This window comes from Solanum dulcamara, chromosome 7 (assembly GCF_947179165.1).
Source record: "Solanum dulcamara chromosome 7, daSolDulc1.2, whole genome shotgun sequence".
NCBI classification, from domain to species: domain Eukaryota; kingdom Viridiplantae; phylum Streptophyta; class Magnoliopsida; order Solanales; family Solanaceae; genus Solanum; species Solanum dulcamara.
In genome coordinates this window covers 69,582,280-69,601,269 of record NC_077243.1, presented here as the reverse complement: position 1 = coordinate 69,601,269, position 18,990 = coordinate 69,582,280, and the positions used below count along the sequence as shown (strand labels likewise).

The 18,990-nt window shown below is 34.4% G+C and overlaps 1 protein-coding gene across 1 annotated transcript; it reads left to right on the top strand.

Moving 5' to 3' along the window:
* The first annotated feature begins 15,789 nt into the window (after positions 1 to 15,789).
* On the top strand, positions 15,790 to 18,927 carry LOC129896607 (uncharacterized). Its single transcript, XM_055972547.1, has 5 exons — positions 15,790 to 16,051; positions 16,139 to 16,397; positions 17,615 to 17,794; positions 17,869 to 18,024; positions 18,616 to 18,927. Exons 1-5 carry the CDS (start codon positions 15,864 to 15,866, stop codon positions 18,781 to 18,783), a joined length of 951 nt encoding a protein of 316 aa, XP_055828522.1. The 5' UTR covers positions 15,790 to 15,863; the 3' UTR covers positions 18,784 to 18,927.
* Positions 18,928 to 18,990: the final 63 nt, after the last annotated feature.

The window sequence follows — 18,990 nt, the reverse complement described above, 5'->3', positions numbered from 1 at the left end:
TGAAAGGAGGGAGTTGAGGGGAAAGGGCCAAGGGTTTTTGGCTAGGTATAAGGAGATAAGGGAAGAAATAGAGGCCAAAGGCTCGTTGATCCCTATCACACATAGGGATCATGTATTGCAAACTAACCACTCTCATTCTTATCTTCCTCATTCCATTTCCCTTCTTTTGTAGGATTAGGGCAGCGGACATTCCTAAGACCTCAATTAGGACTCGTTACGGCCACTATGAGTTCCTTGTGATAACTTTTAGGTTGACTAATGCCTCTACCACCTTCATAGATTTGATGAATTGAGTGTTCAGGCCATACCTTGATTTTTTTATCATCATCTTTATTGATGAAATATTGGTATACTCATAGAGCCGAAGTGAACGTGAGCAACATTTGAGTATAGTGCTCTAGATTTTGATAAATCAATGACTTTATGCTAAGTTCTCAAAGTGAGAGTTTTGGCTTGAGTCTGTAGCATTCTTGGGGCACGTTGTGTCCAAGGAAGGTATTATGGTTGATCCGGTTAAGATTTAAGCTATTTCTCATTGGGACAGGTCCACTTCTGTTACTGAGGTTCGTAGCTTTATCAGGTTAGTGAGTTACTACAAACTCTTTATTAAGGGCTTTCCACTATTGCATCAATAACTCAGTTGACTCGCCAGGATGTTCCTTTTTTACATTTGGAGGAGTGTGAGATGAGGTTTCAAAGGCTCAAGGTGTTACTTACCACCACTCTTATTTTGAATCTTCCAGTTGAGGGCGGGGGCTTCACGGTATATTGTGACGCATCCGATATTACTTTTGGTTGTGTATTGATACAACAATGCTGGGTTATAGCTTATGTGTTGAGGCAGCTTAAGCTAAATGAGCGCAATTATTCCACCAATAACTTGGAGTTGGTGGTGGTAGTATTTCTACTCAAGATCTAGAGGGACTATCTATATGGAGTCCATTGTGAGATCTAAACAGATCATAGGAGCCTTAAGTACATTATGAGCTAGAGGGACCTTAATTTGAAGTAGAGTCAGTGGATTCAGTTCCTGAAGGACTATGACCTCTCTATTCTCTACCATCTAGGGAAGGCTAATGTAGTAGTTGGCGCCTTGAGCCAGAAGGCAGTAAATATAGGTAGTCTAGCCTTTCCTTTTATTTTGGATCTACTGTTGGCTTTGGACATCCAGTCCTTAGCTAGCTAGATGATTCGACATGATATTTCAGATTCCATACTAATATTAGCCTATGTAGGGGTTCAGTCATCTTTGCTAGATCGGATCCGAGGTCGTCAATTTGAGGATGAATCTTTGGTGGCACTTTGAGATAGGGTGTTGGAAGACAATGCTTGATGCCACCTTAGATTCAGATGGGGTTTTGAGATTAACCGATAAATTGTGTATTCCGAATGTTAGGGGTTTGATTCAGCTTATTTTTTGTGAGGCCCATAATTTCAGATATTGCATCCATTTGAACACATCTAAGATGTATCGTGATTTGAGACAACACTACTGGTAGAGCTATATGAGGAGAGATATGTTATGCCCTGTACTTTCATACTTCGGAAAGCCTTCCTAAACTTCTTAAAAGTTGTCATGTGACCCCGATTAGCTACAATGCTATCAAATAACTCTAAGAAAGGGAGAATGAGATACTCCATAATAAAGAAGATGGGAAATAGGGCTATAAGAATCCGGAAGGAGTTGGAGGCCAAGTAACGGGTCATAGGACTGGACTTACTTGCATAAGCTACCAACTTGGATGTCTTACATAATTAAGCCACTTGAGTACACGTCGAGCTTAAGTAGCAAGGAATATATAGGCTCTTAGAGTGAGATGAGATTACAAACCCACGGAAGAGAAATAAGGAGACGACGCGCCTACTTGAAGCAAGTAGGTGATGCACCTACTTAGGGTCAAATAGGTGATGCAGCAGGTTGGATGGACCCCATGTTGTCACATGGCAGCCAAGGATTGGAGGTATGATTGAGGTGGCTCCCTAGGGGGCTGCCATGTGGAAACTCCTAAGGATGCATATATATAGGTGTTACATGCTGTAGATACCTTAAACTTCAGTAAATTGAACAAAAAAAAAGAGAAAACGTAAGGAGCAGAAGAGAGCAGCCACGGGTTTGGCTAGAAAAAAGTAAGTCTCGACTTTCGTTCCGTGAATTAATTATTTAAGGTATACTACGGTAATATAGCGGTGTTTAATACCGTATAATTTTATTTTGGGGCAGCAAGTAAGATATACAAACAGTCCGCTAATTTTCAGCATGTTAAGAGAACTTCCAAGACAAGTTTTAGTAAGTTTTAGCAAGGTATGGCTTGGTTATCTTCTCCCAGATTTTTTAAGGTTTTTTACATGTTATGAGGGTGTTAATAATATAAATTTAAGGTTTGGAACAGCACCAAGCGGACAACAAACAGCCGCGATGTTTCAGCCGTGCTAGACAAACTTCCGAGGCGAATTTTGGTAAGTTTTGGCCAATTTCGGGTAAGGTAAGGTCTTTACTTCCAATTTGGAGTTTATGGTGTGTTTAGGGAGTGTATTACACGCCTTTTATATGGCTGGAAGTATAAAAATTCCATAGAGGTGCTTGACGTTAAAGCAATCTAAATTGGAGTCGTTATAATTAAATTGTAGTCGAAGTAAGGTGTTGTGCTTGTGGTGTGCGGCTGCAGGTGTGTGGTAATGTGTTGCAGGTATGTAACATGGCCTAAATAGGGCTTGGGTTCTGCTGGTTGCAGACACATGACCCTCCATTTCTTATAGTTAAAGTTTTACGAAATAAAGATTAAAGACCCTATTTTGGTATCGTAATTTGAAGCAAGTTGATTGGAGCTTGTGTTGTGTAATGTTGCCATGTTTTATGTGTATATGAGCTGTAGGTTGTTGTTTTTGGTTGGCTATAGTAATTAGGGATGTAATTGGGAATTCGGATACGGCAAGTTATAAAGGAGATGCTGCCCGATTTCTGTTAACTCCTTAACTAACTAATAGACTAGTCGAGAAAGGCGAATAAGAAATTGATTCCTATGGGTGCTTGGTTGTGGATTTAGAAATTGGAAGGTCAAAGGTCACTAACCTTAGTATTACTTTCATGTTAAATAGGTTAAAGGAGTAACGAAGCGAGTCTGGATGCGATTAACCCATAACAGGTTTGTAAAGCTATTCTTCTTTCTTTTGGCATGTCTTAGATATAAGTTATGAATGGTTTGTAAATGAAACGTGGGGATAATTCCATTCATAAAGCTCTGAGTATAGTTCATAATTCATATCCACTTCGTGATGGTAGAACTCCTGTAATAGTTGAGCTATTGCCTTTTTATGGCTTCTATAGGATAAAAGGTAATATATGTAGAGCCTATTGCTCCTTTCTTTTGGGATGTCTTAAATGTAAATGAAATGAGGTATATGATGAGTGTGGAGGTAGTTCCAGTTGTAAGTTCCAAATATAACACGTGACTCATGTTCACTTCTAAATGCTAAGGCTCTTAAGGTAGCTGAGCTATCACCCTCGAGCCTTCTATATGAAAAGACATGATCCATCACTCTTAGTAACGTCTGAACGTAAAGTTCTCGAGTCTCCTGTATGCTGAATGTTAATTGAATGTATAAACTCCTACTCCTAAGGTCTCTGCGATGAAAAACGTCTCTTATTCTACGAGCTATTTAGCCTTGTCTGGATATACGTCTAATATCCCTGAGACTCCAGTATATATGACCCCTAATGATATTTCGCAGGGTACTTAAAACGAGTACTACTCTGGTCTTCAAGTGCCTGTTCAGTTGGCTGTTTCATTGAGTCTCAGATGATGAGTTAAATTGCATATGGTTCCTTACTACTCTACTTGCGCATGCTTATTCACCGCGTCCCATGAAGGGCCAGACATGATAAATAATGAAATGCTTATTCACCGCATCCCATGAAAGACCGGGCATGATAAATAATGAAATGCTTATTCACCGCATCCCATAAAGGACCGGGCATGATAAATGATGAAATGCTTATTCACCGCATCCCATGAAGGTCCAGACATGATAAACGATGAAATGCTGATTCACCATGTCCCATGAAGGACCGGGCATGATATATGATGAAATTATTATTCACCGCATCCCATGAAGGGTCGGGCATGATACACGATGAAATGACAGCTTCACCGAGTCCCTCACTGAAGGGCCGGATATAGTATATAGGCATGCATATGAAAACATAGTGATACATTTGTAACCCCGAGTCCTACAGCGGGCCGGGTACGGTATGTGAGAAAGATATACATGCCCTCATTTCACAAGGGTGCAGGTATAGTGATTCGTTAACTATTACATTTGTTGCCTGCATCCCTATTTTAGTTGAAAGCTCATTTATACTATATTATGCTTTATATACTCAGTACATATATCGTACTGACTCCCCTTTTTTCGGGGGGCTGTGTTTCATGCCCACGAGTATAGATGTTCATTTCGGAGATCCGTCAACTTAGGATTTCCTCTCAGCTATGTTGGAAGTGCTCCATTGTTCTGGAGCCTAACTTTTGATACTGGTCATTTGATGTACATATTTATTTATTCAGAGGTACAGTAGGGGCCCTGTCCCGCCATATGATACAGTTATTACTCTTAGAGGTCTGTAGACATGTGTATGTGGGTTATTTGTAAGTTTGTTTCAGTTTTGCTCATACGATGTATTGTAAATATTTTTGTGTTATGGCAGCCTTGTCGGCTTGCGTGCCCTTTCATGTTATGATACAGGTGAAAGAGGCTACAAGTATAGAAAAAAGTTTTTGACCCATCGGGTTTTGTGTATGGTATCACATCACACACGGTTCCACTTGACCATAGCTGATAGATACGTATACGGGGGTCCAGGTCGGACCCCAGTCACGGCCTATGGGGTTGGGTCGTGACAAAAGTGGTATCAGAGCAGTTTGTCCTTGGAGTGTCTACACACCGTTTCTAGTAGAGTCTTGTTTATCGGTGTGTTGTGCACCACATTTATAAATAGGAGGCTACAGGACATTTAGGATGTTACCCTTTTTTCATATCTAAGATCGTGCGATAGAGCCGGGTCATAGGGAATGAAATTCCTCATACTAACATGTGGTTATAACAGAAGGACAACATCGATAGAAGAAAGTGACTGATGATATTGGAAGTTACAAAGCACGCAAGTAAGCAAGGGCACGGGTTACAGTTCATGTATCATAACTTTGCATTCATGAGAGACATATATCATAATATTGTAGTTAAGAAAATATATGATAATATCATAAGATTTATATTTGAAAAAAATCATAGTTCAATATTTTAGGGTTTCTAAAGTAATAATTTTCAAGAATTCATCAAGAAAATATCAATAAATCATTAAGTAGTTATTAAAAAGTCATTAAGAAATTATTAGACTTAAGTTTCAAGATAGAAATCGTTACTTTCATAATCACTTGTAATTTCATGAAGGAAATCTTTTAAGAAATTATGGGACAAAGGATTATTATGGAAAGACAATACTTTCGTGGAGAATTCTTGGGGTTTCATAAAGGTGAATATGAAAATGGTGATGTGGCGCTCTCTAAGGGTTGGATTCCTATTTATCTTTTTTGTGATTTTTTTGATCTATTTTCTCATTTTAAAAGACATAAAATGTTACAACATATTAAAGCATAGTATTTAATTCTCTCCTCATTAAAGCATAAACATAAAAGCTTCATTTACTAATTCCTTACAATAAAAAGCTTTTTTCACTACAAAAATTTATAAAATTTATGAGAATTTATTCCTCATCACTTAATTACAAAAGTTGAAATTTTTTTTACCATTAACTTTTGAATACTATATAAACAGACATACAATATAACATGGATTCTACATTTTTCTTTTTGCATAAATAGATAGGGTACAATCAATTAGATTCGAAACCATGACCTAAACATGATTCAAAGACAAATTTGTAATTTCAAGCATCAACATTGCTACTATTTGATGCTGCTCTAATCTTGTTAGATTGTCAACACACTCATTTACCATCCAAGACACAAAACACCAGTCATATGGACATGAAATTATCAAACATTTACTGAATGTTATACCTATACCATTAGTGAGGAGGTTGGTCAGAGAGTTTTTTTTGTTGTGATTACGGTCGAAGTGGTGAATTGCAGAAGAGCATGGCTAAGCAATCAATGGAATCTACAAGAATCAAAACACTTGTAAAAGTAATATCCTAAAGTCACAAATAATTTGATAGATTTTGTAAGCAATGACTCTTGTATGAATGTAGTTATCTTTTCACTTCTTTCTTCTTTTATTTTTTTCCATTGTAGAAGAAAATGATGAAGTATTTTATAGAAAAAATTAAGTATAGGAGATTTTTCTAGGGGTGGGCATAAACATCGAAAAATTAAAATACCAAACCGAACCAAACTATTTTGATTTTTTGGTATTTCAGTTCGGTTTCGATTTATTTTTTTATAATTTTGATATTTCGGTTTGGTTTTCAATTATTGAGTTACAGAATTTAGTTTTTCGATTTAAATCAAAATTTTTAATATACTTCTATTTTTAATAGTTATTACGCATATATAATATGTATATACAACCCATATAATTAAAATATTGGGTGTTCTTTGGTTTTGTCTCTTGATTTTGTTCTTTTGCGATTTAATTAAATTTTTAGTTGCAAAATTCTTCAGAGAAGTTCTTGTTTTTTGCTAGATTTTTGTTCTTTTGGGATTTCATAAAGTTGTGATCTTTTTTTGCTCATTTTCTTTGTTTCTCTCTTCTGGGGTCAAGAAAAGAAAGTTTGTAAATTAAAAAAATCAATTTATGGCCTAAAGCAATCTTCAAGACAATGGTACCTGAATTTCATAAGAAGGTGATTTTATTTGATTTCACCATGATCGATGAAGAATATTGCATCTATGTGGAAAAGTCCGATGAAAATTTTGTAATTCTTTCTCTTTATGTGGATGATATTTTATTAGCCGAAAATAATTTGGAGTATATAAAAACTGTGAAATCATGGCTTTCAAAATTATTTGATATGAAAGTTATGGGTGAAGCAGACTATATATTGGGTGTTAAGATCCAAAGAAATCGTTCCAAGAAATTTTTGAGTTTATCTCAAGAAAAATACATAAAGAAAATATTGGAACACTTTCGAATGAATAGTTGCAAATCCATGAATACTCCTAAGCAAGAGGTGAAACTTTAAGCTTTGAAATGTGTCCAAAGACTGAAAAAGAAAGACATGTCTTGAGTTTCATATTATAGTGTTGTTGAGAGTTTAATTTATGCTATGATGTGTACTCACCCAGACATTTGTTATGCCATAGGTTTGGTTTGCAGGTATCAATCCAATCCTAAAAGAGATCATTCAAAAGCAATAAAGAGAATATTTCAATACCTGAAGGGAACTGCAGATCATTCACTATGTTATAATGGATTTGATTTACTTCTAAGAGGTTACACAGATGCTGAATAGGCTGGTGATCGAAATGATTCCGGCTATGCTTTCTTACTTAATGGTGGTGCTATTTCATGAAAAAGTAAAAAACAAACTTGCACAGCTCTTTCAATCATGAAATCTGAATTTGTAGCTTGTACATCTACAGTACAAGAAGTTGTTTGGTTAAAGAGATTCTTTGAGCATTTGAATATTGCAAATAATTCTAAGGGTTCCATAACTTTATATTGTGACAGTTAGGTGGCTATCGCATATACTAAGGAACCTAAGTATCACATCAAAAACAAACATATTGACGTGAAAGACATAGTAGTAAATAGAGAAATAAATTTACAATACATTCCTACTCGTGAAATGATAGCTAATCCTTCTACAAAAGAGATATCTAGAGACTTGTTTGAGAAACATGTTAAGGCTCTAGGTTTGCGTAGGATATGATGATATTTATGTATTGTAAAAAAACGTAGTTGTTATAATATCCTCATCAATATAGTCTATTGAATTTATATTCATATCTTATATGCATGTGATATTGTCATTAGACATAAAGTGTGTCGGACAAGTCGTGAGATTGAATCTCTCACACGAGCAATCGCCTCTTACATTAGAGAATGTGAAGAGATATTTCTTACTAACATAATATAACTTGTTTTATATACCAGACAAGAGTTTCTCTAAGAAAATGAATTTGAGGATCATTGAAGAGAGAAACTCAGGTTAGACATCTAGAGGTGTCTCGATCAAGATCTGTATGGTGTTGGATAATTAAAAGAATGAGACACATGCACCAATATAAGGTGAAAATATCGTAGCACGTGTTTCATACCATGTGTGTTAAGAGATCAATGGGTTAATGAAAGAATGGTTCCCTGCTTCTTCATTGTGTGAGACCCCGAAAAGTTTAATTAACTTTTTATTAGAATACCCTTTGATCTTTTACTGTTTCTTGAAGTTTCTATTGGTGTTGCTACTTTAGCATGTTAAAATGAATAATTTAACTTGTATATACAAGCTGGCTATTACACTCGAGTGTAATTATGTATATAAAGTTAAATATAAACTCAAGTTCAAATCAATAAGAGGATGAGGGATCAGATTTGTAACTACTAAAGTAGTAATAATATCTGGGGTATTGTCACTCTTAAAAACTTTCAAAAAACGACGCAAAAAAGCGACGGACTCCGTTGCTTTTTAGGTCAAACTCGATGGAAAAGCGACGCAGTCACTTCCGTTATTTTTTTGTTCAACGATTTTAATAAAGCGACAGACTGCATCGCAAAAAGCGACAGACTGCGTCGCCCCTAAATTAATTTTTTTTTAAAAAAATATAAATAAAAAATGATGTACCGCGGTGTTTTATTAAGAAATTTTTAAATTTTTTCCCCAGAAAAGCAACGGACAAAGGGTCCTTGTCCGTTGCATTTGTTCTTTGTGTTCTTGAAAATTTTCAAAAAAGCGATGAACTTAGGGTCTCTGTCCGTTGCTTTTTTTCTTGGTGTTCTTGAAAATTTCCAAAAAAGCGGCGGACATAGGGTCTCTGTCCGTCGCTTTTCTAAAAATAATTCAGAAAAACAACTGACTAAAGGACCTTGTCCGTCACTTTTCCTGTAACATTTTTTATGGCAGAAACTATAGTTTCTATAGCCAACCTGCAATTAAAATGCAATTCAATAATAATCAATACAATCTAATCCAACACAACTAACCAACCAACAAAACACACAATATACATTATAACGAATATAATTAAACACTCAAAACGAATGAAGTCATAATATTTTAAAGTCTTTCAAATTTAACAACTCAAAGTTCATATATTATCCTACAATAATTCAACATTTGTAAGTTGCAAGTTGGATTTTTTTGGACAATTAAGGTACAAACTAATTCCAACCAGTAAACCAAATCAAACCTAAGTGTCAACACTGGATGAACACAAATTGATCTTGCAAGAAAATTAATTTTGTCATCAATAGGATCTACTAATGTTGTCACTAATGCTAAACTAACACTTTATCACTAAAACACACTCTAAAAATTCAAACATATCCTAAGAAATCAAACAAACCCTAAGCAAAATGCAAGTGTTGTACATTGAATAAAAAAATCTAATATATACAATAATTAAAATTTAAAAGGAAAAAGTACCTCGACTTTTTTCAATTAGGGTTGAGATGGAGGGGATGGTGATAGTGGACTTGGCGGCATCGAATATTGAAATATTTAATTAGATTGTACCCCTGCACTTAAAATTTTGTACAAAAATATCTAATCTTAGTTAATTATTTCAAGTATCCTAAGTTCAAGTATCTAAAGATGAGAATTTATACAAACCAAAATAATTTATAACTACTAAATTAAAGAATCATAAAGTTCAAGTTCTAAAATCTAAGTTCAAGTAAAAAAATCCTAAAGTTCAAGTTTTAAATTCAAGTTCAAAGTTCAAAGTTCACAACTTAATATTTACATGTATATCCTTCAAAAATTCAAGAATTATCAAGTTCAACATTTCTAAAGTTCAAGTTAGTTTTTTTCTAAGTTAAAGTACAAACTTTCAAATTTCAAGTATAATTAAAGTTCAAGTATCTAAAGTTGAGAATTTATACAAACCAAAAAAATTCCTAAATACTTCAAAAATCGTAAAATTCAAGTTCTAAAATCTATGTTCAAGTTAAAAAAAATCCTAATATTCAACTTAAAAAATCCTAAATCCCAAGTTCAAAATTTAAGTTGAAAGTTCACAACTCAAGTTCATATATCCTACAATAATTCAACATTTCTAAAGTTTAAGCTTAATTAATTCTTAAAAACCACAATTCAAGAAACCAAAGTTAATAACTTCATGAAAAATATAAATAATTCACAATTTCTAAAGTTCACAACCTAAGTTCAAATAAGTAAATGCTACACCCAAAAAAAATTCTAAGTTCAACTTAAAAAATCCGACCTAAAGTTCAAGTTCAAAGTTCTAAATTCAATACAAGTTATGATTAAGTTCAAAGTTGTAATTAGAAGCTCTAAATAAGTTCTAAGTTTCTAACTTCTAATTAACTTCTATAATTACTTCTTAAATCTAACTTTTAACCTCAACAACACTTCAATTCCAACTAAAAAATACCCAAATTTACAATCTAATTCAAAAAACCTAATTCAACTAAAACCCAAAAATCTTCATTCACTAATTCACAATTAAATATACAAACTAACAATGTTAATAACTTTATAACTTCAAAAACACTTCAATTCCAATTCAAAAAAACCCAAATCACAAACTAATTCAAAATACCCCAATTCAAAGTAAAATCCTAAAATCAAAACTATAACTTTTTGTTCACTAATTCACAATCAATGTTACAAATTAACTATGTTAACAACATATATTCAACAACATAAATAAAATAAACTAACTAACAATTCAAAAACTTTTCAATTTACAAAAAAATAAAACCCTAACTAAGATTAACAAGGAGAGAAAAAGAGAAGAGAGAGAGGGTCGAATGGAGTACCTGAGAGAGAGGGAGGGACGACGGCGGCGGAGATGCCAGCGAGCTAAGGTGGGCGTCGGAGTCGGGGATCGAAGAGAGAGAGAGAGAGAGAGAGAGAGAGAGAGAGAGAGAGTTAAGAGAGTATACAAAATTAAAAAATGTGAGAAGATGTGACTGATATTTAGTAGGGGGCGACGGACAGCGTCGCAAAGTACGTCGTTCCATTTAAAATTTTTTGACCAAAAAAGCGACGGACTAAGCGACGCCGTCTTTCGCTATTTTAAAAAAAATAAAAAATAAAAAATAATAAAATAAAATTTTATAAAAAATTTTTATAAATTAAAATTTAAAATAAGCGAAGGACTCCGTCGCTTATTTTAAATTAAAAATAATTATTTTTATCGAAAGCGACGGACGACGTCGCCATTTATATTAAATAATTAATTATTAAGTAGAAATATTTTTGGCGCAAAAATCCGCCAAAAAAGCGACGGACATAGAGTCACCGTCCGTCACTTTTTAAAATAAAAAATAAAAAATAAAAAATATAAGCAACGGACGGTGTCCCTTTGTTCGTCGCTTTTTACCATCGACGCAGTCCGTCGCTTTTGTTTCCGTCGTTTTTCACCATTTTTTAGTAGTGTATGAGTAAAAATATTCTCATATAAATAGTGAGTTCCTTCCGCATGTGATTGGATTCCTATATGAGATTGTAAAACCTTAAACATAAGCTTTTGATGCTCATAGGTCGCACGAACTATTTATAGTATGAATTGTGTGTTTAGTTGATGTCATATTGGCTTGGGTCTTCCACCATGTGCGAAGTGGGAGATGTAAGTTTTGGGTCGTGGATCGCCCATGTGGAACGATCCAACTCGATCCTATCCGACCCAAGAAGTTGTCTGAGAAGAAATAAAATCCAATTATCTCTTAATATTTTTTTTAAAAAAAAAAGGGGGGGGGGGGGGGATCAGTTACCTTGTAACTGATAACTTCCCAAACCCTCTTTACAAATAAGAGGGACTTCTTTACAAAGAATACAGACAATGTAAGAACAAAAAACAGATAAAAGGAAAATTTCTTTCTGTCTGAAGATCAACAGACGATTTAAACAAAAATATATATTTAGTTTGTGAATCAAACTTTATTTTCTAGAGATTCAAAGCGAGACTTTGGAGCAATCCATTTGAGCAGCAAAATCAAAGACTTTCGCTACAAATACAAAGTAACTAACCTGTCGATTTTGCTCTAATTTTTTTTCAAACTCTAATCTCTTTGTATCATGAAATAAGGATGAAATATGTTTAACTCTAACCTCCTTATATCACAAAATAAGAATAAAATCTATTTACATTCTAATCTCTTCAAACAATAAAATAAGGATAAAATCTATCTACATTCTAACCTCTTCCTAGCACAAAATAAGGATGCAATATGTTTAATTCTAATCTCTTCGTATCACGAAATAAGGTTGAAATCTATTTATGTTCTAATCTTCTCATACCATAAAACAAGAATGAAATTTACCTATATTTTAATCTCATTATATTATAAAATAAAAATAAAATTTGGATACATTCTAATCTCATCATACCATAAAATAAGAATAAAATATGATACACTATAAATTTTTGATATTCCACTTATAAAATTACACACGACATTATGTCAATATTGATGATGATGAGTATGCTGTGCCGAATCCCACCGTTAAAAAACGAAAAAAAAAATAGAAAAAGGAAAGGTGGTGCTTGTGTGAGTTGGACAGCGGGAAAATCAAGAAATATTAGTACATAACATTTAAATAAAAATAGCCTACATATAGATTACAGCATTAATAAAAGTAAAGAATACAAGCTCCATATTTCCAAAAAACACACTTGTTGTCACAGTCAATATTCATATCTAATTTTCACTCAAATAAAGCTGCTTCCTTTAGGTCCACCACAATTTCACATAAATGAAAGGGTCTATGCATATTTGAAGATTTTGTAGAAGATTCTTTTTTATTTATAGCTCAACTATAATGGCTGAAGAAATTTGTTTCTTTACTAAGGTATGTTTCTTTTATTTTGAGTATATTGTGTAAGAGATCCAGCTAAAAATTACTTCTTGCTGAGTTTTACAATCTTGTTGAAGCTGAACTATCTTCCCCTCTACTAATTGGTTTCTGGGTTCTTGCAAGAATGTAAATTTATGGTGGACTGTTGGTTTTATGAGAAATTTTCACTGTATTTTGTACTACGTGATCTGGGTTTTGATTTATTTTTTTATTTTTTTTTTGGTTTTGGGGTTTCATTTCTTGGGTTGGCATTATAAACAGAGTGGAAGAAAAAAATTGATTTTGTTTTCCTGTTTGTTCATGGGGTTGTTGTGAAAAGCAAATTTTCAGCTAAGATACTTACTAGAGTATTGGTTAAGTTCTCAAAGAAACGATTAGCTCATATTTAGCCGTGGCCGTAGATTTTGAAGTTGAAACTTGAAAAATTGAGTTTTTGAAGTTGTGATTTTCGAAATTTGAAGTTGGGTTTGGATATGTACTTTACTTGGAAAAAAATTGAAATTTTGTGACTGGAAGTCCCTTTTTTTAGAATATGAAAATATTTGAATATGAGATTTTCAAATTTCATGGCTAAACAGATATTTGGAAATTAATTTTCATAAACTACTCCCAAAGTTTATGGCCAAACACTAGCTAAGCATACATCTTTTTTTTTGTTACCCCTCTGAGAATGTGACCTTGTATTGGTCAAAAGGCCTTGATTAGAGGCTATTTTGCTGGGATTCTCCAAAACTGTTGTCATACCATGTTGGATCGTCCAAAAATGCACTACTGTTTGAGGATCTGATAGATATTTTTTGAAGAGTCTGAGCAACATAGATAATGCTCATAGATTAGAGGTGTATTTATGTTACAATTTTATTTTCCACTTGGTTCATTGATAGCCATCTTTTATTCGAATATCAGGATGCTCTCATCATAAAACCTCCCAAGAAATCTCCGGCATTGTTAAGGATGATAGTTGTAGTGTTTGCAATGGTCTGTGGTGTTTATATCTGTTCAACCTTTCTTAAACAAACTAACACTGAGACAACAAGCAAACTATTGGCTAAACAGATATTTGGAAATTAATTTTCATAAACTACTCCCAAAGTTTATGGCCAAACACTAGCTAAGCATACATCTTTTTTTTTGTTACCCCTCTGAGAATGTGACCTTGTATTGGTCAAAAGGCCTTGATTAGAGGCTATTTTGCTGGGATTCTCCAAAAATGTTGTCATACCATGTTGGATCGTCCAAAAATGCACTACTGTTTGAGGATCTGATAGATATTTTTTGAAGAGTCTGAGCAACATAGATAATGCTCATAGATTAGAGGTGTATTTATGTTACAATTTTATTTTCCACTTGGTTCATTGATAGCCATCTTTTATTCGAATATCAGGATGCTCTCATCATAAAACCTCCCAAGAAATCTCCGGCATTGTTAAGGATGATAGTTGTAGTGTTTGCAATGGTCTGTGGTGTTTATATCTGTTCAACCTTTCTTAAACAAACTAACACTGAGACAACAAGCAAACTATTGGCTAAACAGATATTTGGAAATTAATTTTCATAAACTACTCCCAAAGTTTATGGCCAAACACTAGCTAAGCATACATCTTTTTTTTTGTTACCCCTCTGAGAATGTGACCTTGTATTGGTCAAAAGGCCTTGATTAGAGGCTATTTTGCTGGGATTCTCCAAAAATGTTGTCATACCATGTTGGATCGTCCAAAAATGCACTACTGTTTGAGGATCTGATAGATATTTTTTGAAGAGTCTGAGCAACATAGATAATGCTCATAGATTAGAGGTGTATTTATGTTACAATTTTATTTTCCACTTGGTTCATTGATAGCCATCTTTTATTCGAATATCAGGATGCTCTCATCATAAAACCTCCCAAGAAATCTCCGGCATTGTTAAGGATGATAGTTGTAGTGTTTGCAATGGTCTGTGGTGTTTATATCTGTTCAACCTTTCTTAAACAAACTAACACTGAGACAACAAGCAAACTATTGGCTAAACAGATATTTGGAAATTAATTTTCATAAACTACTCCCAAAGTTTATGGCCAAACACTAGCTAAGCATACATCTTTTTTTTTGTTACCCCTCTGAGAATGTGACCTTGTATTGGTCAAAAGGCCTTGATTAGAGGCTATTTTGCTGGGATTCTCCAAAAATGTTGTCATACCATGTTGGATCGTCCAAAAATGCACTACTGTTTGAGGATCTGATAGATATTTTTTGAAGAGTCTGAGCAACATAGATAATGCTCATAGATTAGAGGTGTATTTATGTTACAATTTTATTTTCCACTTGGTTCATTGATAGCCATCTTTTATTCGAATATCAGGATGCTCTCATCATAAAACCTCCCAAGAAATCTCCGGCATTGTTAAGGATGATAGTTGTAGTGTTTGCAATGGTCTGTGGTGTTTATATCTGTTCAACCTTTCTTAAACAAACTAACACTGAGACAACAAGCAAACTATTGGCTAAACAGATATTTGGAAATTAATTTTCATAAACTACTCCCAAAGTTTATGGCCAAACACTAGCTAAGCATACATCTTTTTTTTTGTTACCCCTCTGAGAATGTGACCTTGTATTGGTCAAAAGGCCTTGATTAGAGGCTATTTTGCTGGGATTCTCCAAAAATGTTGTCATACCATGTTGGATCGTCCAAAAATGCACTACTGTTTGAGGATCTGATAGATATTTTTTGAAGAGTCTGAGCAACATAGATAATGCTCATAGATTAGAGGTGTATTTATGTTACAATTTTATTTTCCACTTGGTTCATTGATAGCCATCTTTTATTCGAATATCAGGATGCTCTCATCATAAAACCTCCCAAGAAATCTCCGGCATTGTTAAGGATGATAGTTGTAGTGTTTGCAATGGTCTGTGGTGTTTATATCTGTTCAACCTTTCTTAAACAAACTAACACTGAGACAACAAGCAAACTATTGAACATTGAAGTTGTAGAAAGGCCTTGTCATGAATATGACACTGACCGATCCCAGATTCCATACTTGCATTATCCTAAACCGAAAACCTTTAGCAGGTAGATATTTGAGTTATTTAGATTTGTTTATTATTCTACAGTCTTTTGCCTTTTAGTCATTTCATCTCCTTTGGCTATCTATTGTAGGGCTGAATGTGCGTGTAATCCTGTACGGTTGTTTGCCGTTCTGTCAACGCAGAGGTCTGGGAGTGGATGGTTTGAGACACTATTGAATAGTCATATTAATATAAGTTCCAACGGTGAAATTTTCTCTGTCAAAGAGCGGAGAGAAAATGCTTCCTCAATCCTGAGGACGTTGGACATGGTCTACAATTTGGATTTGTTCACAAGTGCTTCCAAGAATCACTGTTCAGCTGCGGTTGGCTTCAAATGGATGCTTAATCAGGTAAAATGGTTTTGTTAATTCACATGCTTTCCCTGTCATGTCTTAAACTTATAGCACGGCTAAGTTGTAGGCAGGGATAAAATTATCATGGAAGGGTAAACAATGTTGGCGTTTGTACCCTGCTATGTTAGTTGTCAATAGTGGTTAGTGGACGCCTTTACCTTAACTGGAGCTTTTTGATAAAGTGGAATGGGATGAAAATTCTTAACCCCGTTTGGAATAATGCTACGGACGATTAGTATTATCGTAAGAAACGTTTTATAATGTTTGAAAATTGGCCAAGGATTAGCATTGGCTGGCTTTGATTTTTCATCTCCTCAATAAAAGCATTATACTCATTGTAAAGCACTAGAATTGATTTTGGGGAGATTCCAATTCCTTGTATTGGCTTTGGAGAGGATTTGATCTGTATCGTAATCTTTTGATAAATTGTTATAAAGTTTTCATATGGCTACTGATTGTGCCACAAGAAAACTTTTGGCTGAGTTAGATTGGTCAGGTCGTGTCATTGAATAAAAAACTTACTATCTCACCATATTAGATTTATATTGTACATGAAAACCTTTAGCTTTCTATACTGCATGGCATATACTCCCTCCGTTTCAATTTGCTTGTCTAATTTTGATTTGACACAGAGTTTAAGAAAGTAAAAAGACTTTTGAATCTTGTGGTCTTAAGCTTAAGATATGTAGAATGTACCAAAATGTCCTTTAATCTTGTGGTTTAAACATGTCATGTTTAAGGAGACATTCTTTTTGAAATGGACTAAATAGGAAAGTAAGACAAACAAATTGAAACAAAGAGAGTAATAAAATCATGGTAGAGATCCATTTGGGATTAGAATTGTTGATCGTGCATCAAGTCAATGCTATTTTGAGATTAAGTCTCATCAAATTTAGTTGGTGTATTTGTCCTATTTTGAGATTACGTCTCATCAAATTTAGTTGGTGTATTTGTCAGCACTCAACTGTGTGCGGCGTAACAGGAAAATTTGTGCTTTGTGTAACAACTCTTATAATTATGCTAGACTTTGTCTATTTACAGCTATTCTTGCGTAGAGTAGGATCTAGCAGAATATTCGATATACATGTCTTACGCTGATTAAACCCGATCTCATTTTGTGTGAGGTTCAGTGATTTCTACTAAAGAAAGTTGAAACTACTTTTGTCTCATTGTTTATTCCAGAAAAATTGACTGACCAATCTTGACAAATGCAGGGGCTGATACAACATCACAAGGAAATCGTTGAGTACTTCAACAACAAAGGTGTCTCTGTGATATTTCTTTTTAGAAGGAATCTGCTGCGCCGTATGGTTTCAGTGCTCGCGAATTCCTATGATCGTTATGCTAGACTCTTGAATGGAACACACAAGTCTCATGTGCACTCACCTGAGGAGGTAACTCCTTCAATCCCTTTCTCCCTATTGTGGCATAAGAATATACAATCTGATCATTTTGCTGCTTTTTCTAGGCTTCCGCTCTTGCGAAGTATAAACCAGAAATCAATACAACATTATTAATCACAGAGTTAAAGAGAATGGAGGTATCAACCAATGAGGCATTGGAGTACTTCAACAGCACTCGGAACATATTTTTGTATTATGAAGATCTTATCAGAACCCACACCGTAAGAATTTACATTTCTGAAGTTATGACTACTTTGTCATGAATCATATTTAACGCCGAGAAGTTTTGATAATTTCTCATTTGAACCGATATCTTTAGTCAAGTTCCTTGTTCATCCAGTATGCACCCTCTTGACTTTTCCCTAAGCAAAGAAATTCAAGGTCTTTTAGTTAGTTTCTTTACAATGAAAAAGTCCAAATTTACCTCTCTACTGGCTCGAAACATTTTGATTTACCCTCCTCTACACTTTGGTTCCATTCATACCCTTGCCATTAGCAAGTCATTTCATATTTGTCCTCGACTTTTGACAATGTTCCAGTGTGGACTTGGGGATGAAGGTCCAAAATGACTTCATTATCTTTTATTATGGTTTGAAATTACCCTCTGCTATACTTCTTGTCGGAGCTCCCTTAGAGTCGAGCAGTTACTAGTCAATTTGCTAAAGGTAGCTTTTGGCCCTTTTTCCTTCTTTGCTTGACCAACTGTCTGGGCAGTATATGATTGAAGGGCTAATTTATTCATACGTTTCCCTTGCTCTCCGGAAATATACTTGTTCTTTTGTGTTGCTCATTATTTTCAGGATTATTTGCAGAAATTGGGAGATGTTCTAGAGTTTTTAAGATTGCCACGAATGAATTTAACTAGCCGCCAAGTTAAGATACACAGCGGACCACTGGAGGAACATATCAAGAACTGGGATGATGTGAATAAGACATTAAAAGGAACAACTTACGAGAGTTTCCTCCGATCTGATTATTAAATTTTTTGATGAAGGGGGAGGTGTAGATATAAAGAGAAATCCAGTTTAGCTCCAGTTTTTCCTTTTTCTTTTTTCTGTTTCTTTCCACATTGCAAGTGTAATTAAGCTGAGTATCATACATATAATTAAGCTGAGTCCCCTTTCTTTTTATTGTCCAATCTTTCAATGTTGCTGGTTTCTAATCTCTTCTGTAAGTTAACGATTAAA